This window comes from Ambystoma mexicanum, chromosome 8 (genome assembly GCF_040938575.1).
Source record: "Ambystoma mexicanum isolate Mex_15411 chromosome 8, UKY_AmexF1_1, whole genome shotgun sequence".
Taxonomy (NCBI): domain Eukaryota; kingdom Metazoa; phylum Chordata; class Amphibia; order Caudata; family Ambystomatidae; genus Ambystoma; species Ambystoma mexicanum.
The window spans coordinates 1,423,384,227-1,423,408,557 of NC_090929.1; the positions used below are offsets into that span (position 1 = coordinate 1,423,384,227).

Genomic DNA, 24,331 nt, shown 5'->3' on the forward strand with positions numbered 1-24,331 from the left:
TTGTTCCCTCCTGTTACACTATACCTACTATCTATTTTTTACCCAAAACTCACAAATCTCTTATTCATCCACCGGGGAGACCTTTTGTTACTTTATGTGGTTCCCTCCTTGAGCATTTGCCACAGTTTGTTGACGAAACCTTATTTCCTCGTGTCAGTTTTACCCTCTTATTTGCGGGATACCAAGGACTTTTTGCAACATATTTCTAACACACCCTGGGAGGATGGTCTGCTTCTAGCAACCCTTGATGTTGTCTCCCTTTATACCTCCATTGACCATCAAGTTGGTATGGGAGCTTGTAAATATTTCCTTGACACCCGCTCACTGAATTTTCATAGTCACAGTTCCATGATCCTTGAAATGCTGTCCTTCTGTCTAAATAACAATGTCTTTTTGTTTGAGGGTTCCTTTTTCAGTCAGGTAAGGGGCACCGCCATGGGCAGTACCTTTGCCCCCACCCTATGCAAACTTGACCATGGGATGGTGGGAGGCCACTTTTCTCAGTGATTTGCTTGCATTCTGCTTTGCCACACATATTGTCGCTTGGTGGCGATACATTGACGATGTTTTTGTCATATGGAAGGGGACCGAAGTTCAGTGGCAATCATTTGTGAAACATATCAATACTAACATGTCTAATCTGCGTTTCACAGAGTGTAACAGCATGACTGAAATTGTCTACCTAGATGTAGTTGTGACCCTTGGAAGATCTGGTTTTCACACAGCACTACACAAAAAACCCTCAAACACTGGTCTACCCTTACATGCAACTAGTTGTCATCCTACGTCATTTAAACGTAGTATTCCATATGGTGAATTCATCAGATATCGCAGGAATTGTACAGATCTAGCATCCTTTGACCACCACTGTGTCTTGGCGGCTCTAGACTTTGTCAAGCAAGGCTATGAGTGCAAAATCATAGAAATGGCCTATACTAAAGCACGCGGACTATGCAGGGACCATTTATTGTACGGCATTAAGCCTGCTAGAACTGCCGTCGATGATGAACCCCGACTTATTGTCATATTTGACAATGCCTCTAACTATATCCACAAAATCATAGAGCGACATTGGCGGGTTCTCACCGTTAATAAAGACTTATGCCCTTTACTTTTCAAACGTCCAACCATCACGTACAAACGTGTACCCTCGCTCAGGGATAAACTAGTCTCTAGTTTTTTGTCACATATTAACACCAATACCTCTCTCATGAAATCATTGATGGAATCCCCCATAGGCTTTACCAAATGTTCTAAATGTAAGGCCTGTGCTCATGCCACTGCATGTAAATCCTTTCTACATCCTGTCAACCAATGCAATCAGTTAATCAAGTATTCGATGAACTGTGATACTGCCTTTGTGGTTTATGTTCTTTCATGTCCCTGCATGAGATGGTATGTCGGGAGTACCACATGTAAGCTTAAGCTCAGAATATTGCAGCACCTTAGGGCAATTAAAAACTCAGATCCCGCATACCCTATGGCCAAGCACTTTAAGCAAGAACATAATAATGACCTCGCTCTTCTTAAATTTTTTGCAGTGGCACACATTCCGATCCATCCTAGAGGTGGAGATCGCGTGCTAAAACTAAGACAGCTGGAGACCAGATTCATTTTGGATTTTGACACCAAGTTCCCTAATGGTCACAATCTCGACGAGGAGCTTTATACGTTTTTGGGTACATAAGAGAGTATTTATCCCCTGCTGTTCTTTGGACTGGTTTGCCTTCCTCTACTAATCCTTTTGATTATATTTAGTTGACGGGATTGTTTTTTTCATTGTATATTTTTTGGCAAAAACAAAATGCTTTTTTCATTTCACTGATCAGTCCCTGACCTGTGTTCAAGTTTCATCTATTCTCTTTACCACTATGGTGGCTACATTATCATTATGGTTTGTAATTGGGATTGGCTTTATTTTCAAGTTGCTGCATTCACGACCTAGGAGGACATTAGGCACATTGTATTCATTTTTTCATTGTAGTCTCTGGTGTTCAATAATATGGTATTCTATGTCACCCTCTCCACTATGGTTACTTGGTTTCTTTGTTTTTCTAACTCTTTATTACAATATATTTTTATTTGTGCATTTTGTATAAGTTTATTTCAAATTTGTTTTCCTTTGTTCAGGTACTCAGTCAGGCCTAAAAAAGTTTACATCTATGGGTCTCATGCCCGCATTATAGAGTTATAGTCATGTGTAGGCTGTCTGCACAGTTCTCATTTGCGATGTGCTGACGATACAATCTGCCAATTTTCCTGCCATATTGCTGCTAATTGTGGTTGCCTACGTGACTTTGCTTATTTGCACATTTTCATGTTGCTCTTGATTGGCTTGCACTTGCACTTTATGTCAATATTGGTTAGAGTATGAAATGCTTTTTGATTGACTTGTATAAATTATTGTTGCCTTGCATTTTATTACCAGGACTGTATTTTTGTTCTTTTACACATATTCATGTTGCGATCATGATGGATCTTTGATCATATTGTACATGCTTTCATGCTTGCATTTTTGCACAAGATCTATGGTTTAGTTGGCTTATAGAAGCCATTATTGGCAGGCACTTAGCCACCGGAACTGCAATGTTGCTCTCTTTGCACATATTATTGTTACGAATGTGATGCAATGTTTGCCATCCTGTACATACTTATGCTGCTATCTTGCTTGTTTGCACAAAGCCATATTGTCCTTTCTGGATGCCAGGGTGGCACAGTCTATCTCTCTTTGTATAGTCTGTGTCGATATGCATATACAGTTTGCTTTGAGAGGACATACTGGTTGGCCCTTTTAACTTCCATGTATATGATGGCATTATGTTGCTTTTTAGCCTGATTTACAATTGACTGACCGATTCATATAAGATGCAATCTGATTTATGCAAGCGCACTATGCATTCACTTAATTACCAAATATGTATTGTAATACCTTGTTTTTAACCAGTAATACACAGTGGAAATTGGGGTGCATGGGAATCGGCTCAAATGGCTATTTTTCGGTATTTGACCATTTGTTTGTCTGGGATGCCTTTGGTCTTTATATTTAAAGCTGGTATAATTTGATTATTCAATTGACCTCTTCCATCGATCTTTGCTTGTTACATTGCTGGCTAAGATCCGACTTTCCCTTCCAACATGGCCGCCATTGAATCAGTCCCTGTATGCACCCCTATTTCAATTGGCATAGATGATGGACTACATTCTTTCTTAACTGTGTCTTTGTCCTTTGTTGTGTTACGTGATCAAGCGCTCAGTTGAGCGTGAAACGCGTTGTAAGCAGGTCGTGCCCATAGGCGTCCTGCCTCTGTTTGTTTTGCTGTTTCCCCAGCCGTTTGTTCTGCACATTATGTGCAGTTTTTTTCATTAAATGACTTCCGACTATCCCGTGTGGGCTGCGTTTCTTTTCCTTCCCTTCTGGGATTGCAGGATTTTACTGGGTCCACGGAGAGTGCGGTATATATATATATATATATATATATATATATATATATATAGCACCTTTTAAATTTTGAAAATTCTCATTGTGTTAGGAAAGATTTCCCTTAGGTGCAATTGTCCCTCCATTTATGGACCCCACAAACTTGTTGCTTTTGTTTGGCTAACCTTACCCGACATTTCCATTGGAGCACATCTGATATTGGGAAACTGACACGTCCTTCAGCCTGTCAGTACTGGGAAACTATGTTTCCCTTAGTCTTTGACTAAGTTTCCATTACTTGGTAACTTTTTATCTATGTGCCAAGTACCTTCCAGTACCGTGCATAGGGGTCCTTTTGTTTTGTGGCCCTAGACACCCTCTAAGGATTTTTTAGAGATTGTACAAGTATGCCTAACTGGTGGCAACAGTTTACTTTTTATAGTGTTTGTACTTCTTTTTATCGAACCATATCGCGTTTACCTCAAGACTGTGGCCAATGCCGAAAATGTCTGTGCCACAAATTCTTTTGTTGTTTGGCCATTTTGTCTCTTTGCCTTCCCCCAGGTCGAGTCGACCCAGGAATTCCTTATTTGGGCATGCAGCCTCCCGTGAAAACCGAAACTTTTGCGGGCTCCTGCATGTCACTTGTGCTAGTGCCCAGGAAGAGGATTGGGACTGTCTGGTTCCAATCCCCACTACTGGTGCCAGTATGTCTGGTATGCCTGAATGACTGGAACCACTGTGGGCCATGATTAGCCCATGCCTGGCGTGGAGGCACGAGAGCAGATCTTTGATTGGTTATCCCAGATTTGAGCGTGAAACAAATCTTGGATAAGAGAAGGGGCTCTGCTTCCACGTGACCTGAAGTTCACACTGAACTACAGAAGGAGCCAAGTATCCTGAAATGCTAAAGCAGACCCATGGAACTGCCAGAGATGTGTTGGAAGATTTGGTACCCTAAGCCCGCTGTTGTCCCGTCAGAACCCTGTTTTTGCATCGATCACTGAAGGCCTGCAAGGGTGCTTCGACCCTACTCTCGGCACCGCCTGATAACCCTCTAATAGAGCCTCTTCGGAAGTGTTCCTGGGCCACCCAGTGAACGGGCCAGCTCGAACACGCGGTATCGCCTAGGGACACTGCAGTCCCAAGTTGACACTCGAGACTTAAGGAATCACCAGCTTGTGGTCCTGGGCCCTCTCCTGCTAGTCCTAGCTCCGTTGGGTCATGATTTAAGAGAGTGTGCCACACCGCGAGCATTTGCAGTCCCTGTGTCACCCTGCTGTGGTGACGGTTGTTGTAGGAGCTTTGCCTGCCTGCCCCCTGTGCCCTGAGAAGTGCTGGACTAGAATTGTCCTCTTTTCTTAATCGAGAACTGAGAAAAGGCTACTGTCCCGCCACAGACGATTGTCCCATCCCGCAATCGCTGAGAGCTGGAGCATCGTGTAACTGCAAAGATTGAACCTACAAGTGACCTGGCCTAGACTGGCAAAGTTTGGCCCGGATTGTGTCGAGCATCGGTGAGTATTTGCATCACTTACCGGTGGCCCCCTGGCACAGCCATTGTCCTTTAAGCACGAGAATCCCTAAAAATATACTCCCCTTAACTGGGCTAGCCTTCGCTCCCTAGCTATTCCCGAAACTTGAAAGTTACTCTGCCTGCAAGGGTAGACCCTCCTCAAATAGTAGGACACTGTTCTTCATAACCTCAAGCCCCTTCCTGAACTGCTACAGCTCCCTGAAGAGGACCTGCTTTCTCTCATACGCACAACCACGCGTTTTCAGCGCACTACTGTACTTTTGAACATAAGTTCTCCCCACTTCATAGGGCTGGACTGCTTAAGTTAGGGATCGATTCTGAAGAACTGCCTAATGCCATTTTTGTGTTAACTTACCCTTATGTTGCAGGTTGTGGTTGTGTTTTCCCCTTTACTGCATTAGGCAAAACGTAATTGTATACGTGGTAAATAGTGAAAGGCGTGTGTGTTAACTGTTTGATAATACTGTGATTTACTCGTGTTTAATTATTACAGCCTATAATAAGTGTATGTGCATTTTTTATGTACACTTGTTTTAGCGTATTCTGTGGAGTTTTACTGTGTGTGCTCATTGTGGGCTTCCGTTCACTCGCACCCCTCTTGAGACTTAGTCTTAACCACCTGCCAAGCTACCGTGATTGGGCTGGCTTGTCCAGAAGGTTCCACTGTTCCACTAAACTAGGGTGGCCTCCTAAACTTCTGCCACACCAGGTCAGAGTTTAGAAATCCATCTTAACCGTCAGTGAAAATAAAAACTAGCCTAGACATGTCTGTGAACAAAAACAAGTGGCCCAGATATGTGATGTTATCACTGATGTCATCAATGACGTTTGTGGTGTCTTCTTCTTAGCAGTGCAAGGTGGTGTTGCAAGTTATGGTTTCTTAGATTACTATAAATGATGAATTTCTGAGGTTTTTCGGTTTTACTTGTAACCATATCCTCTCTTTAACAAAAATGTTTTAATGAATTTCATGGGGTTATATTAGTGTAATTTATCCGCAACGTCCCTTTAACAACGTTTTTCAGTGGATATATATATATATTTTTTTTAAAAGCACATAATACACAGGCTCTTGCAGTGATGGTACCTTAATTAGGATAACTCATATGATAGCTCATATGTGTGTCTTCCACAGCCAATAGGCAGAAATATGAGTTAGCCCAATGAAGCATAATCTCTGCAAGACCCTGTGTTGTTTTTTTGCTTTTATTAAAAGTAACACGCTGCAGAGTATTTCAGAAAGTGTTAACACATTTTTATTTTAAGAGTTCATTTTGTATCCTCTCTTCTGCTTGTTTCCCCAACCTGTCGCCTATGTGTTTGACTATGAAATGATGTGTTGGTGGCAGATCAATACATGTTGGAGATTATACCTTCAAAGAGGGCGTTTGGTGAGGCCTCTCTTTCGCAAAATAGCCATTAACGAGCGGATGGGAAATAGATCTACGTAAAACGTGCCCGTAGTAACAGGATGCCTGAGCAGCTTCCCAACTGCCCACGACAATGATGGCCCGCTCCCCCAAAGGCAGAGCACTCAGGCAGCGCGTGTGATGGCTACAGTGCATGCAGGCAGCTGGCAGAACAAATGAATCCGATAATTGAATGAAAGAAAGAAAGAAAGAATCCGGGCTCCCCGGGGACCGTCTGCAGTTCTGCTCATCGCCCCCATTGCATTCTGGGTGTTTGGGCCTGGCTGTGATTGCGTTCTCCAGAAACACGGCGTGCACGCCCAGGCTACTTAGATAAAGTGCTGACCGCAGGCAACAGCTGGCACGAGAAATGATCTGACGAAGTCCCATATGGGGGCACTATTGAGTAGCATTTGCAGGCTATGTAATGCTTTCCCGTCATGTCTGCTCTCAGAAGGGAGATCCACCCACATAATGCTTTAAAGTCATAACGATGGCAATAAGGGGGGCTATACAAACATGCAATAACGTGACATAAACGAAGGAGAGGGGTAGCAGCGCGAAGAGCAGCCAAACCGGGGCAGCTCGAATGCCGGAACACTACTACCAAAAAGAGTAACCAGAACATTAGTTATTGCGTGAACCCAGAATGTATTTCCCATTTTCATTATTTGTATCTAGTCTGGTGTGTTGATCTCAATGATAAGGAGACTATAAAGAAAGGAAGGGGCCATCCAGCTTAATGTTAAGTGGGAAAGAAATGCTCTCCATTTGACGATTTCTGTCACGACACAGAACTGGCGTCCAGAAGCTGTGTTTTTTTAAGGGTGCACATCCATGCATCATGGGAGAGGAATTAGCATAGCCACAGAAAATAGCAGGGGCTTACAGAATGTGTAAAAATACCTCATGTGGTAATTTACAACTGCTGAGAATGTCTCTCGACCAGTGGCGTCGCCAGGAATCAAATTTAAGAGGGGCACAGAGGGGGCCACAGACAAAAGTGGGGGGGGGGGGCATAGACAAAAGTAGGGGGGCGACCTATAAAAGGGTAATGTGTGATGTCAGAAGCACTCCTAAAGAGAATCTTTAGTGCACACCAATGATCACACCCTGCTGCAGCTCCCCTCCCACCAGAATGTAGGCACTAAACCATTAAGTCACAAATGACCCATAATTAGCGGTTTCGTGCACTACATTCTGATGGGAGGGGTGTTTTTGGCTGCAGGGGGAACTTAACAGCTCTTCATTGTGCGGCAGCATTGATTGCCGCCCTGTGTGTTCCGTGCTGACAGACACAGCACTGCAGACAGTGCAGAGAAAGTGTCCCAGCTGAGGTGGGAGGGGTACAATGGGGGGTCAGAATTCCAGAGGCGGGGCCGGGGCCTTCCACAGCCTCCCTTGTCCCCCCCTCCCCACAAGCCCTCATAGCGACGCCACTGGCTCTCGACCCAAGAGTAAGTACATGTTGCCGCTGGTGCTACGTCACTGCCGCCTTTTGCAAATGCTGTCATCATTAGAAATAGAAAAAGTCGTACGCAGCACATCATGCTGCTGGTATCCCTCAAAAGAGGCCACACACAGCATGGGGTAACACAAAACACGACTGCATGTGAAAGGTTTAGCAGACCAGGAAGGATAGGCTAATTTCAGAGTCAGTGATTGAGATGCTACTGACAAAGCTCCTCTGCTAATTCCTGGCGCTATGTAACTTCACATAACTTGCACTTCAGGCAGAGAAAACTCCTCTGCCACTACCCGATGGCTCGGGGACTTCACCCAACTTCCCCTTCAGGCAGACATGACTCCTCTGCCACTACCCGATGGCTCGGGGACTTCACCCAACTTCCCCTTCAGGCAGACATGACTCCTCTGCCACTACCCGATGGCTCGGGGACTTCACCCAACTTCCCTTTCAGGCAGACATGACTCCTCTGCCACTACCCGATGGCTCGGGGACTTCACCCAACTTCCCTTTCAGGCAGACTCTGCCACTACCCGATGGCTCGGGAACTTCACCCAACTTCCCCTTCAGGCAGACATGACTCCTCTGCCACTACCCGATGGCTCGGGGACTTCACCCAACTTCCCTTTCAGGCAGACATGACTCCTCTGCCACTACCCGAGGGCTCGGGGACTTCACCCAACTTCCCCTTCAGGCAGACATGACTCCTCTGCCACTACCCGATGGCTCGGGGACTTCACCCAACTTCCCTTTCAGGCAGACATGACTCCTCTGCCACTACCTGAGGGCTTGGGGACTTCCCCTAACCTGCACTTCCGGCAGACATAACTCCTCTGCCACTATCTGACACTAGGTGACTTCACCTAACCTGTACTTCAGGCAGACATAACTCCTCTGCCACTATCTGACACTAGGTGACTTCCCCTAACCTGCACTTCAGGCAGACATAACTGCTCTTCCACTACATGGTGACTAGGTGACTTCCCCTAACCTGCACTTCAGGCAGACATAACTGCTCTTCCACTACATGGTGACTAGGTGACTTCCCCTAACCTGCACTTCAGGCAGACATAACTCCTTGGCCACTACCTGCCACTAGGTGACTTCCCCTAACCTGCACTTCAGGCAGACATAACTGCTCTTCCACTACCTGGTGGCTACGTGACTTCCCCTAACCTGCACTTCAGGCACACATAACCCCTCCGCCACTACCTGATGGCTAGATGGCTTCACCTAACCTGCACTTCAGGCAGACCTAACTCCTTTGCCAATATATATACCAGTTTAAATAGGTTTGCAACTCTTTCTTCACTGCTTTAAGTCAATTGAAAGTGGAGGTTTAACATGTGTTTGCCGATATCTCTATTAGGGTCATCACAAGACATTCCATCTTGGTGATCTTGACCACTTGACAAAATCCTTATGCTTAAAAGCTTGTTTACAGTGTAGAAATGTTTGTCCATAGCACATAAAGTAGCCCTTGATTTCATTGTGTCACAATGCTTTGTTGTAATGTGTCCATCTTTCCTATCTCCTTAGAATGCTGTTTAGGATGTGTGTTTGCATGTATGAGGTAACGAGTGCCCAGAGTATGGGATGTCGTGTGAGTGCACTGCTTTCCCTGTGCTACTCTAATTTCTTTAATACACAGTTATGAACCCCCAATGGTATGTACTTTGTCAACCTCTGAAGCCTGAAAAGTAGATCCACTCAGGCTTGACATGTGGCCAACTTTGCACCAGACCTACAGATGCACTGGCCTGATGTTAAATCTCAGTTACCTTACCAGTTTAATGATATCCACTGCAATGTGTAATTTTCTTTTTGACTTTGAGAACATTCAGACATGTAATTTCTCATTTTACTATAGCTGGTAAGATAGCTCAGTGGGTTGAGTTGTCACTGCTGCGATGTGTGTGCAATCTGCAGGTTGCAGATTCAAATCCCGGCAAGGCCAATTCAGCCTTTCATCCTTCTGATGTAGATGTATGAGTACCAACTCAGGATGGGGGATATTGTATGTATATTTGTTGTATATAAAGTGCTTACGCGTAAGTGCTATATAATAACACATCATTATCATTTGCCATTGGACGTCTGCTTACATTGACAGTAATTTGGTAAAATAGGCCTACACACACTGATATTATCGATACATATGGTGATCCATTCTTGTCTGAAATGTATATCATATCACAGTGATAGCGTAACCATATTCTTCGTAGTGCACTTAGGAACAATGCTATCCGATGACACTTACGGTTTTGTCAAGGGGTGAAAAGTTGTGTGCCATCATGTCATTTGGGGGCGGGCTCAAGAGGGCAAGGGTTGTGTGATGTCACTTCCGCTACCCTTGGCATTTTGGTGTAATGACGTCCCTGCACCACCTGGTGGATAGGGGACTTCACCTAACCTGCACTTCAGGCAGACATAGCTCCTCTGCCACTACCTGATGGCTAGGTGACTGCATTTCACCTGCACTCCAGGCAGACATGGCTCCTCTGCCACTACCTGATGGCTAGATGACTGCATTTCACCTGCTCTCCATGCAGACATAGCTCCTCTGCCACTACCTGACGACTAGGTGACTGCATTTCACCTGCACTTCAGGCAGACATAGCTCCTCTGACACCATCTGGTGGCTAGGTGATTGCATTTCACCTGCACGCCATACAGACATAGCTCCTCTGCCAGCACCTGGTGGCTAGGTGATTGCATTTCACCTGCACTCCATGCAGACATAGCTCCTCTGCCACTACCTGACGGTTAGGTGACTGCATTTCACCTGCACTTCAGGCAGACATAGCTCCTCTGCCACTACCTAGTGGCTAGGTGGCTGCATTTCACCTGCACTTCAGGCAGACATAGCTCTTCTGCCACTACCTAGTGGCTAGGTGATTGCATTTCACCTGCACTCCATGCAGACATAGCTCCTCTGCCACTACCTGACGGTTAGGTGACTGCATTTCACCTGCACTTCAGGCAGACATAGCTCCTCTGCCACTAGCTAGTGGCTAGGTGGCTGCATTTCACCTGCACTTCAGGCAGACATAGCTCTTCTGCCACTACATGGTGGCTAGGTGGCTTCTCCTAACCTCTCACTCCAGGTAACATCAGCTGGGCTCTGCATCTGGCCAAAGACGGGACAGACAGTTGATTTGATTTTTGGGTGGTCATTTCCATCATTTTTAGGGGTGTTCATTTCTGTGATGGAGATGGCCAGGGGTTGTGTGCTTGCATCTGGCGGCGTGGATTGAGTGCTTAGCTGTATTTTTCATCATTCTTCTAATAGGTGGTATCGCACTGCAAGTACCAGCCGGAACCTGCGGAACCACCTGCCCCTTTCTGTAATTCAGCCCCAGAACTATCCCGATGAATCAGATGGACGGGAACAGCCAGGTCCGCATTATCCGCAGCTAGCACTCAAAACCAGTGTCACCCAAAACGTGGGGGGGCTAGCGTGAGCAATTTCAGACGTGGAGCTGGAGCCCCAATGACTGCAAGGCCTTAAGTTACTCCCTCCATCCACCCTCAGACCTCTGCAGCAGCAGGGTCTGGCGGACACCCCGCCATCATCGAGGGAATCAAGTGAGCGCTGGGCATGCGAGACAGGATCCTTTTAGACACAGTGTGTGAATGCGAGGATTGCATTTACATGTTTTAAACGGGGCTATGACATGCCTGCGCCCGTTTAAATGTGTTTTAATGTAAGGAAAATGTACATCATGCAAAGTGTTTATCAATCAGGGAGAGAGACGGTCTAGACTTCAGGGACACGTGGCCTGTTTTGCATGGGGGAAAAAATGGATTGCCTTCTGACCCCAATTCCCAAACAGCGCAAGCTCTGCTCTCGAGCAGCGCCCCCTATATTCGCTCCCAGGCCCTGTGCACACGGACACCCCCACTCATATTTGAATCTTGTCATTTCTTTGTGCTTGGCGCGGGCCGGTGCTGTCAACTCTGGCGCCTCTTGATTCTAGTACAGACAGGGCACCAGCACACCCTTCAAATCCACCCCACGAGTCAACAACTGTGGAGTACCACAAGGATCCTCACTATCACCACTGTACTTCAACATCTACCAAACCCCAGTAATCAGAATCTTCAAGAAACACAACATCAAATGCTACAACTACGCAGACGACACTCAAATCATCTACAAGATCGAAGACACCCAAGCCGATCATTCAAACTTAACCAACTGTCTAAAAGAAGTCTTCAACTGGATGAATGCCAACAACCTGAAAATCAACCCAGGAAAAACCGAAATCATGATCATATCCAAAGACCAAGAGAAGGAAACCGCCATCCCGTGGCCAACGGAAATGGGATCTACACCATCACCATCTAAGGTAGTAAAAAATCTGGGAGTCTTGATGGACAACACCCTAACCTTAGAACCGCAAATAAACACAACAGTCAAGAAATGCTTCTTCCTCCTCCACACGGCAAGAAAAATACTACCTTTCCTCTCCTTCACACACAAAACACTCACCATCGTCGGCCTCATCATGTCAAGTATCGACTATGCAAACAGCCTCTACCTCGGTTTACCGGAATACCTACTGAAGAAGCTACAACGGATCCAAAACACTGCAGCCAGACTACTCCTCAAACTATCCAGAAGAGACCACATCACCCCGGCCCTAAAAACACTACACTGGCTCCCAGTAAAACAGCGTATCATCTTCAAAACACTGTGCATAACGCACAGGGCAATCAGCGGACAAGGAGCAGAATTCCTACAAAAAAAAATAACAATCTACAAGCCAACGAGACCGCTCAGGTCAACCAACGAAATCCGACTGGAACAAAAACCTTACATCAAGAAGAAACTCGGAGGCACCGCTTTCTACCACTTAGCCGCGAAAACCTGGAACAACATCCAAAAAGTAATAAGGAACACCAAAGATCACCTTAAATTCAGAAAATTACTAAAAACCTGCCTCTTCAACACCAGAGACTAAAACCGAAACAACAATAAGACAAACGACTCATCAAAAAAGGACATTGACAAACCCCTAGAATCCGACAGAAGTACCCTGAGCACCAGTAGGGCTGACGCTGGACACAGAGGTCCACCCGCGAGACCCAGAGAAATGGAGGCAACTACTCCAGCCAACCCTTCCCATCCCCCACCGCCCGTACAGCCACAACTAGTTACCACGGGGCTGTGGAACGGACAAGATACCACCAATCACCACACAATCGGAAGTATGGACACTAGCAGCTGCGCTAGTCATGTGGAGGGGGTGAGGAGCATGCAAGGTTATTAAGGGAGCGGGCGGAGGGGACAGCTAAATCCTCAAACGGCCTCAAATGCTAAAACAGGCACGTACCTCCTGAGGCTCAGGGTGTACAAGCATCCCGTCGTGTAAGATTACACAAGCCCAACCAGTTCAGTCCAGGATAGAGATACAAACTAACTAATACCACTAACAATTTCCTTCTCTGCATACACCTCTCAAACTCCAAACCAAACACAACCACAAACCTCTAGCGCAGCAAACCGCACGAACTTCACTACACTGCAACAACAAAACAAAAACACACATAGACTCGCACATCAGCACACGACGACTACCGGCCGCATACACCCCAGGCCCAGCCGACGGAACCACCGGGCTGAGGCTGCCAACAGCACATCACTGCAATCTTGCACTTTTCCAGCCTCCACCCACTAACCCACCCTCCCTCCCTCTTTCAGAGCCGCCAGAGGGCCAGGGGACCACTCCGGTGGTGATAGTGCGCGGTACAAATGACCTTTAACATTAACCTAACACCTCGCAGCACACCTCGCAGCACACCTAGCAGCACACCTCGCAGCTGGCGTGTTCTGCACTCGGCTCCCCGTGCACCTGTACATGGCTGCTGCCAGACAAGAAGAAAAAGACAAGTAAACAACAACACCGAGTTCCGCAGCAGGGTGACAGATGGCTTTGCAAAAAGAACGAGCATACTCGTCCCTGGCACTTAAGGGATTAAACTCTTCCTTATTTTTTTTCCAGCTAACATACTGTGTCTATGGCTGCCCCAAAGTTTACTCTGTAAGGTCCTGCTGCCCGTAACATGTATACCTCCTGTGTCGCTGTGTGCCACTTGATGGTCCCGGCATGCACAGGGCAAACAGTGCATGAATGTCCCTACCTTGCTCCCAGAACCCCTGCATGGCTCTCCTAACGTTTACTCTGTAAGGTCCTGCTGCCCGTAACATGTATACCTCCTGTGTCGCCGGTGCCACTTGCTGGGACTGGCATGCACAGGGCAATCAGCGAATGCATGTCCCCACCTTTCAGAACCCATTAGGGCCATGCTGCCAGAAACAAATATATCTCTTGTGTCACTGGTGCCACTTGAGAGTCCTGGTATGCCACATCAAAGGTACGTTCAGTGGACAGGGCAGAGCCAAGGTGAAGAAGTATTCGTTGGGCTGCACAGCTAAAGCTGGGATGTGGTAGCAAGTGTGCTCTCTGAGCTCCGGGTCCATGAGATATGAGGTCTGATCCTGGCTAGCTTTCTTGGTATGCGTGTGTGATCGTGGGCAACGTCACTCCTACCCCAGGACAATTCAATAAGTGCTTAGAAATGGGCGCAACACCAAGTATTAAGCGCTATACACGAATGAGGCATTTACGTGTGGCTAACAAAAGAAGGGCCTCGGATAGCAACATAACTTTATTACATGGCAATGGCAATCTAGAAGTTAGTGAAACAAATCAACAGCACCAAAACGTCATCAAACAGTACTATCGGACATGAACAATGAAACCTTTACAAAGCAGCTGCACTCCCAAGTGGCCTGTACAACGTTTTTAACTAAACCTGAACCGCAACATTTGCAGAACAACTCAGCAGTATTCTCTGGCGACTGAGTTTTTTTTTCTTTTCAATTGGAACATTTTACATAACTTGGCGTTACATAATATTGCACAACTCCTGGGCGCCCCGCTCTGTAAAATGATAGTCTGGTATTTGGAGAACGGCTGCAACTTGCCTAGACGAGGCCTAACGACGCTTGCAAACTGGGTGTCCGAAGCAATCACCCCTCACTTGCACAACATTGAACGTAGCACCAGGTTCGCAGGAATAGGCTCTTCCTGGGCCCCTTTAAGGGGGAATAGCTGGAGAAACTGTATCCATAGCACCCACAGGCCACAGCACAATACTGAGACATGACTCTACATGTCCAAGTCAGGGAACTGAGCATGCGCAAACCGCCTTAAGAACATATACATGTTTAAAGAAACTTTGCAATCAATATATTTATTTTTACAAATCAACTTGGAGACCTGGCAGACAATGTACACGAAGTGACGCGTGGTAACAGGACTTGGCAGATTTTGCAGGCGCTGTGACTTCAACGTAAGATTCTGTGAGCAAATCCAGCTGAGAGCCATGTTTGGTCATAGAAAGCAAAGCAAAGGGATTCATGACGCAGCCAGGCAGCAGATTGACGCTCGCGCTGACAGACAACACATCTACGCATGCGTATAGCAAGTGGACCCGTTAGCCGAGGAGCAGGACAGTCTGCCAGTGCACTGGGCCAACGTTTGACAACCCTGTTTAGGGGCTTCTATGAGAGCACAAGAAGCTAGACAGCTTAATTCCCTCCCACCCGGGACCCCAAAGTGTGTGGAAAAAAGGAAGAGCTTACATGCATGCGCCGTGAAACTCACATAAAAAGTGCCTGCTCTATTGTTTATTTTTAAAGAAATGTATTTACTGAAAAAATGTCCCTGCTTCTTAACAAAAATACCCAGCCAAGTTAGAAGATCTGATCTTCGAGAATGTGCATTTGGAGGGACACACACCACAAGCACTAAGCAAGCCAACTGTTTACAAAGTGCCTAATTTAAGCATCTAGTAAGCCCTACCTAGTGAAGAACGCTCATTGAAAAATGTAAATTAGGTAATGTTGTGATATGCTGATTTGAAAATATCAAGCAAATGCTTAAAGCTTCTTATCAATTGCTTTTTTAGCAAGTGCTATGCAGGTAAACATTGAATAAGTTCATATAATGAATAAACACTTTAACAACTGTTAATTCGCACCCAGGAAAGACAGATCGTCCAATCAGAATCTGTTTATACTGAGCGCAAATCTGTAATCATTGCCTGCACACAGGGCATCAAATACAAAAGGCACTAGACCCATTTTCAAAGGGCAGGAGCCATTTTTTCTCCATTTTTTATGGCCGCCGTCACCCAAAAAAGGCCCCTAGTCCCTTTTCCATTTTAATGGCAACGGCCATTTCTGTACCTTTTCTTTCCCTCACGAGATGGGCTCGCTCACTCTGCGCTGAGCTGATCTGGCAACGAAAAAAAAACATTTGCAACCCGGTTAAATCCCAGGGTGCGAATGGCTTTCACCCCCATGGCGGGGATGCAGACATGGCTACTAACGGCCCACAGCTCGGGCCTGCCATGGCTGAGGCGGCGGGCCGTTACCAGCCATGTCCGCCGCCCGCCTAGGAGGTGAAAGCGATAGTAAATGCTAATGAATAAACAGCCAGGGAACTTTTTATAAGCAGCTTAGGCGAGATATGCTGATCACTTCTTGGGAACTATTATTTAAACATTTTGTCTGCTTGACAAGGGCTTGAGAAACGGTAAGTAAGCATTTATCTTTGTCTGGGGCAGGAACTACAAATTGTTCTTCTGTGAACCTGCTAGAAAATTCTCCAACTGCCGCCCCTTACAATGAAAGGGTAAGACTGGAGCTGCACTGTCTGGCCAAGGGACCATCAACACAGTTCTCCAAGTGAAAAGCTATGTTGCTCAAGCATACAACTCTTCCAGGCTCCGAGGTCACGGCCTCTTAATTGTTGAACAGATTTAAGTGTTGTAGCCGCCAACTCTAAACAGTCTTTGAGCACCATGGATACAGGTCCAAGAGGACGTGGATGTCAGTAAACCAAGTTTCTGGATACATTATGCTCCCAACACCCTCAGCCTTCAGATGAGCCATCTAGCAAGTCTATAGCAACCAAAGGAGCAGAGACATGGGCACGACTGTGCACCAGTGTATTTGCACAGGAAGCAGCAAGGTAGGGATGACCAAGCATGATGTGCCATAGTGACTGCTGGTAGGGGCTTCCTTTAGCAGTCATCTGTGACTCCGTAGCCTAAGGTTACCAGATGACTCCATGTCGCTGCGGACACCATGCTCTTAACCTGAGCTTTCATTTCTCAATCAATTGTATTTTGGGAGATGTAGTCTTGGATCACTTAAATTGAGTAACATTGGTTGAAGTAAATCAAAGCCCAGGACTGAAATAGTGTCCATGGAGACACAGAATCCTCTGGTAACCCTACCTTGGTCCCATTGACAACTCCAATGTCTGACCATTGAGGGCTTTTGTAAGATTGAAAGACTACTACAAAGGCCATGGAGTAAAAGGACGTAGAATGTACCTTCAACTACCTCTCTGATTTGGTTGATTTGGTGCCAGACACTTCCTGCAGACTTTACGCCCAGCTAGGAAGTTACACCCAAATGGATAACACCACTTATAAGTAAGCAAAGATTGATTGATCATCACCAAAAGTTGATCAACACTCTTATCCAGAAAGACACAGTTACCTTCTGGGAAATCTTGCGAGGTGTAACGAAAGCTGCATATAACTCATTGGAGTGTAACATCGGTGCCCAGGGATGGGAAGTTTACATCACTAAGAAATACGTTAAGCCCCCTAAAGAGGAGATTCTTTCTAACCTTCATCTGACGAACCCAGCACAGGGGGCCTTGCAGTGGCAGAGTGAGGATATCCTGTGGGCTATTGATAGGGCTAAGCCTTCAAGGGCCCAGGGCCCTGATAATATACCACCAGCATTGATTAAATCTAATCCAAAATTATGGGCCGTCCCACTCAGAGACATGTTCAATTATGTGAGCAAACCCTGCATAGTCCCTGGCACATGGAAAGAATCCTTAATTATCCCCATATACAAACAAGGGGATAGGAGGAATCTGAGCAACTTTAGACCGATTGCTTTGCTGGATTGTTCCAGTAAGATCTTAGGAACCCTCTTGTGAAATGAAGAGAGCTTAAGGGACACATAACATCTAAGGGCTTGTATTCTCGGGCCCAGATTGGGTTTCACACTGGTATGGGAACATCCTTGAATGCCTTTGTCATCTCTCATCTTCTAGCGGCGGTTAAAAAATCTAAGATAGGGACAGTCTATATGGCATTGATAGACCTCTCTACCGCCTTCGACAGTTTGCAGAGCTAGACTCTGGAAGAAACTACTGGATGTCAACCTCCCCTTATCGTTGGTGCAGTTGCTGGCTCAGCTGCACAGGGGCATAACGATCAGAGTGAAGTTGATGGGGGAGGGGGCCACGACAGACCCCATTGCTACGCACGTTGGTTTGCGGCAGGGCTGTGCGGCGGCCCCCACCCTATTCAACCTCTCCCTTGCTGACTTACCATGTGTCTGGGAGGGGGAAACCACCAATAATGTGAATCAGGGCTCAGTGTCACTAGACTGCATCATCTTTGCTGATAGGCGTTCATACCCTGTTTAATAGAATGAATGGCAACACAATCTAGTGCTTTAGTTCACCAGGTGACATTTACGACACTCGTACATACGGAGGACTTCTTTGTACCAGGAGGGATTCATCCCTGTGAACTTCAGCACCTTTATGCATTATGCAGTGACTTATGAGCTATCTATATAGCCTGGATTCGATAAAGGCAGCTCTGCCAAAACACGTGTCATCCACAAAGGCTCTAACATCACAAAAATAAAAGGAATTTATTAATCATCACTACTTGCCATTCCATTATTTTTCGGCGCACTATCAAGGGATAGCTCAACACAACCATTATATAATGTCACAAACGGAGTGGAGGGACTCTAAGTCTCCGTAGTAGCTAAACCTGGTGCGACGTAAGATCTTTAACATCAACTCAACTTTCATGGACAAACCCTTTTAATTTAACGGGGCGCGTAGGTACTGCAGCAGGTGTCATCACAAACAGCCCCTCACCAAGAATGCAAAACCTTTTAAAACACAACCTAGTTTCCATTCAGTTGTAGTTCTATAGGTTGTAAAAACAGAAAATACGTCCTCCGCAGGGGACTCTATTCCTTTCGGGCCCTGCCGGTCCAGATACTGAGATGCCTTTTCATAAACCTGGAATGTTTGTGTGGAAAAAGAAGAGAGCAAGGGTTGCCTACAGAACCTTAACATCTCTAAGGTGTGGGAGGGTCAAGGGGGGTGAGGGTGGCGCTCCCTGACTTCACCGCACACTACGAGGAGGCACAAATTCAAGTGATAAGGGAATGGTTCTCAGGGGAGTGTAGCAAAATCTGGGTGAAAATGGATAAAGCGGTGGCAGGTAAGCTGCTGGATGATGTGATAAGTCATTTATAACGCTCCTGTACACAAGAGGTCCTACAGCTACCCAAGACGGGCAGGCTGCAGCAACACGTCCTTGAGCCCAATTACGAAATAAGTAGAGTTCATATGGGGCACACTAATAAAGAAATACAAGATCTCCATCCCCATTCACCCCCTCTTCAGAAACCCCCAATTCTCCCCGGGTTTAGGCGCAAAAGCCTTTGGAAAATGGGAATTAGCGGGATGTTATAGATTAATGGATATGTTTCAGAGATCCGCAGTGAAATCATACGAGGACTGTCAACAGGCATTCCTTATACAAGAGAGAGAACGTCTGTGTTATCTTCAATTGCGGCATTGGGTCTTGGGGCAGGAGAACAAGAAGGCAGCCTTTACCCCATTCGAGAGGGTCTTGGTGTCACAAACGGGCTTGAAGAACCCGATTTCTTCCTTGTATAAATTGTTCACAGAGTACGGCCGAGGAGCCAGGGCCTTAGATGAGTAAATGGGGCACAACATACCCAGGGCAGGGTGGGAGCCTCTATGGAAAGGCATGCCAGAACTAACTCAAGCCATACAGCTTAGGGAGATGTGCTTCACGGTAATGGCTCAGTGGCAGCATTGCACACCGACCCTGGCCCGACTGAGGAGTATGTTCCCCAGGGCCTCCCCAGCTTGTTGGAGGGGATGTGCAGCCAGGGGGAGGGTTTGAGGGGGATTGGAAGCATATCTGGTGGGAATGCCCAAGACAAAGCAAATCTTGGATTCTTTACTACAGCAGAGAAAGAAGATATGTGGGACTCGGCCAACAGTGGTGCAAGACACCGGCCTCCTGGGTCTGGGGAATCCAGATGAGAAGCACCTGGGAAAAACAAAGTCAAAGCTGATGATGCTATTGCTCATGGCGGCTTGCCTGCTTATAGCACAGAAATGGAAGAGCAGTTGTACCCCAACTTGTCATGACTGGATCCGCAAAATTCGGCACTTTTTGGCGATGGAACGCGCCACTTGAACAGGACCATGTCGCTTTCCATACATATTGGGGTATGGTACTCGACTTCCTGAAGGAAGACTTTGTTCTACCTCTCTGCCCACAAAGATTGAAACTTTTGAATGTAGATTAGGAATTGTACGCCTAAATGTGACCCTCTTTTCAAAGATCTTCCCTGGAGGAAAGGAAGGGGGTTCTAAGTTTTGATGTTAAGATATGAACATAGTAATAAAAAGAAATGAAAAGACAATAGTGACTGGTTTGCTGGTTTATCGCAGGGGGAAAAGGCCTAACAAATGTTTGCAAGACAATAAAATCTATACTAAAGAAGAGGGTAAGTTGGCAGTGGGGTGGAGGAGGGAGGGTGCAGATGATTTAATGTACACATACACATATACATTCGTGAGACTGATGTTAACCTTTATAGCTTACAACCCTTCTCCGGATGGAGAAGAAGGTGTGTGTAGCTCTGGGGGTCTCCCATACACCCACATGTTAGATGTAACCGGCTGGCAGGGGAGGGGGAGACGTGTTTCAATGGCTAAATGGCAAATTGTAAGCCCAGCTTCCCTGGTTGGCTAAGCAATGTGATTCTGGCCAAGTCACATTACTTCCCATTTCCTCTGGTGGTGCTGATAAACAAGCTAAATATTACTAAGTATTAGGCACAATATATAAACAAAAATTAGCATTCACATTTTCGGCGGCCAAGGTGGCACCAACTATGGCCCCGATTCCTAAAGCATTTTTCTGCCCACAAATGCATTTGCAGATGGATAAGTGTGCAAATTGCACCAGGCACTAATTGAGTCATTCACAAAACTGTGAGCAAGGCCATGTGTGGGCAGGCGCAATGAAAAAAGGCTAAATGCAACTTAATTGGCAGAAAGGCGGTTGTATGTTCAGGCACACCCACTTTGAAATGCACATTTTGTTTCAAAATGCTGTGATGTTCCCTCTTTTCTCCCTGATAAAAGAAATAGCAGCCATCTGATGCGCACCAGTAAAGGGATGAATAGGAGATGTGTTGTATGGAGACTACATGTCTTGCTTCAGAACACGGCGCCTCTAATCCCAGCTTCCTCACATGATACAAAATGTGTGATCCTGGGCAAATCATTTGATCCTTGGCAAAACCCTGACCCTCAAGTCTCTTCTGTGGACAAAACTAGGGCGGTCACCGACATTATGACTACATGAATAAATCCTGGGCCATTCTGTTCAGCTTGGAACTAGTGCCTAGAGGTGATTCAGCATGTGGGGTTGCTGTACGCTATAGAAGTCATTCACTCACTCGCACGTCCGATCTCCCCGATCGGAGTTCTCGGCGGCAGGCAGTGTTGCAAGGCACAGCCAGGCATGCGGCTGCTCTTCACACGATGCTCTGGTTACCACTGCACTTCTTGCAGAAGCAGACGATGGCCGAGACCAGAAAGAGGAGGCAGCAGAGGCAGGCGAAGATGGAGGCCACCAGGTAGATCCGGTAGAAGCAGTAGTGCTGGTAGGCGTCCACGTTGCAGAACTCGTACTTCATGGTCTTGTGGATCATGATACCAGCGGCAGCGGCGTGCAGGCAGGTGGACAGGACGTCGTGCACGGCGTTGGTGGGCAGCCAGCGGTCCCCGCCCAGGAGCGGCACCAGGTCCTGCTTGTCCAGCAGCGTCAGCAGGTAGAGGGCCAGCGTCAGCAGCCAGAAGAATACGGCCACGAACAGGGCGAAGTGGATGGCGCCCTCGTACTTCTTAGAGGCAATGGTGATCCATAGCGCGGCTCCGCAGAGGAGCTGCACGAGACGCAACACCCCCAGGAAACTTTTCAAGAAGGCCTTTTTCACCTGCAGGGAGCCCCTCGGCGCCTGCGGGGGCGGGTATGAGGGAGGGCCCGGAGGGGGCATCTCGGACAGCAAGCGGGAGGCCCCTGTGAAGGAGAAAGAAGATTTAGAAAAAAGATTTCGGTGATGCGAAGTTTGTGAATCCGTCCGACCCCCCCCCCCCCCCCCCCCGCCCTCCATCAAACTGTCTTCGGAGATGAGCCCACCGCCCCCTCCCCCCCAAACAGTATCAGAAAAGATAGAGCTGTCCTGCAAACAGCCCCCAAGAACAGAGGCAGTTTCCCCACCTCACAAAAAAACAGTCTGTGAAAAGAGAGAAGTGCCCCAGCAAACAGCACTAGAGGAATAGAGCTGCCAGAAAAGTCCCATTAAGCGAACTGCCGGTGTGCAGAGAAAACAGAACTTGCAAAGCAAACAGCCACCGGAAAGACACGACAACGGCCCCCAGCAGAAGCCCCTGCTCACATAAAGAGAGAGAGAGATGTCCTGGTACCCAGACCCGACTAAAGAAAGACCTACCCGAGCAGACAGCCTCCGGAGGACTAGCGAGCCGCCCCAGGAAACAGGCAGTGGACCGTAGAGGGAGCAGCCCAGCAATACGCCTTTAAGAGGGAGGGAGCTTGCCTCGCTGAAGGTGCCCAGGACACAGAGGGGACTATTTTTCTGAGGGGCGGGGGTTCACTTTTCTGTCAGCCATCAGGAGCGTCCGGCCTTCCTTCCTCCCCCTTCCCTTCTGCTGCAGCTGTTGCTGCGTACGGTAGGGGCCGTCCTGTCCTGTAATGCAAAGCCTCGCCCCCTCCCCCTGACATCACTCTTCACGTAACCCCGCTCTGCATTCTTCAAACACATCTGGCAGAGGCGGCAGTAACTGTTTCCTCTGGCTACGTTTTCCTCTCCCATTCATTCCCTCCCACTTCTCTTTCTCCCAAATCTCAGTGCACAGGGGCGCAATGAAACCTACACAGTGCACTCCCAAGACGGTGGGGGAGGGGAAAACGTATTTGTAGGATGGATCATATAACTTCTTTATGCATTCGAATGAGACTATTCTAGTGCAGCTACAATGTTACATGCAGTTAACCCTCTCCATTAAGTCTGAAAGCACCCACTTAAGGACTGTTGTGAGAGGGAGCAGTCTCCTGTCCCCTCCAATCACTGCCTGTGCATGCAAGTACTTAAACCACATCACGATTTCAATTGCCTTCCAATCACTGCCCGTGCATGCAAGTACTTAACCCACATCACGATTTCAATTGCCTAAAACATTATGCATATGAATGCAGGTGCTAAAAATGAAACGCTTTACGTTAGTAATTGATGGGCCTTCGTTAACAGTGAAGCCCTGGCGCCGTTTAACATCAGTGTCCTGTTATGTCCAGTCATGGCTCTGTAGCTCAGCCTGTTTGAGTCAACCTAGCCCAAAATGTCAGTGGGCGTGGGGGGGCTGAAGCCTTGTCAGCTCAATCGTGTTGCGCCACTTCCAGTGCATGGTATTGTGCACTCATCTTTAGGCTGCAAGTATACATGAACCGAGAATAAACAGTCGCTACTTTAATGCAATGGAGGTGGACCCCGAAGACCCACGGGTGGCGAGTCAGCTGGCGGCGCATCCCTGGGGTGTACATCTTGGCCTCTTCTGCCTGAGCGGCATCAGGTGGCTGATGAGCGGCAGCAGTTTGCGGTCGCTCTTAGCTCTGTTCCCGCACAGAGTGCCCCAAGAGCTAGTACGGGAGCTGGGGGGGACTCCCCTGGCATGCCTGCCTTGGTTAGGGTGGCACACTATGCATAATTGCGCCGTCTGCTGAGCACCTACGGAGCGGCCCACAGAAGGTCTGAGGAAAGGACTTATACACGTCGGGCAATGCAACTTCGATCTTTGGTTGCCGGGCAGCGGCATCGCGAAAGAGCTGCATAGCGAGATCTTCCTGAGCCTAGTAAGATAAGATTGCTGTTTTTGTTCTCCCTTGTTCCCCTCCCTTTGCCTGGTGGCGCTCAGAAACACTTGTGTATGATCGATATAAATAAAATATCATTTTATTTCCTCGTCCCAGAACTGGTGTTGCTGTATTGTGGTGAACAGCAATTTAAGGGTCGCTGCTTCCTCGTCCCAGTACTGCACTTGCTGGAGAAAAGGACCGTGTTTTGTACAAAGTTCTGAAGAGAGCACTGTATCCTGGGGTGTGCAATGGGTCACATAGTGGAGTAAGGAATACGGTACTTGTTAGTTTGTTTGTTTTATTACTTATATTGTGCACCAGACCCTAGGGTATTAGGGCGCATTGCATAAGATCACTCACAGCTTAGTTATACATAAAAATACATTTAC

At 47.1% G+C, this 24,331-nt stretch overlaps 1 protein-coding gene across 2 annotated transcripts; it reads right to left on the minus strand.

The window, feature by feature from the left end:
* Positions 1-14,486: 14,486 nt before the first annotated feature.
* Positions 14,487-22,822, minus strand: MARVELD1 (MARVEL domain containing 1). Of its 2 annotated transcripts, none has more exons than XM_069611559.1 (2): positions 22,525-22,822; positions 14,487-22,091 (listed from the first exon to the last, which is right to left on the minus strand). In XM_069611559.1, exon 2 carries the CDS (start codon positions 22,066-22,068, stop codon positions 21,547-21,549), a length of 522 nt encoding a protein of 173 aa, XP_069467660.1. In that variant the 5' UTR covers positions 22,069-22,091; positions 22,525-22,822; the 3' UTR covers positions 14,487-21,546. The 2 variants fall into 2 exon arrangements, with proteins under 2 accessions (XP_069467660.1, XP_069467661.1); XM_069611560.1 differs by lacking the exon at positions 22,525-22,822 and adding an exon at positions 22,471-22,490.
* Positions 22,823-24,331: the final 1,509 nt, after the last annotated feature.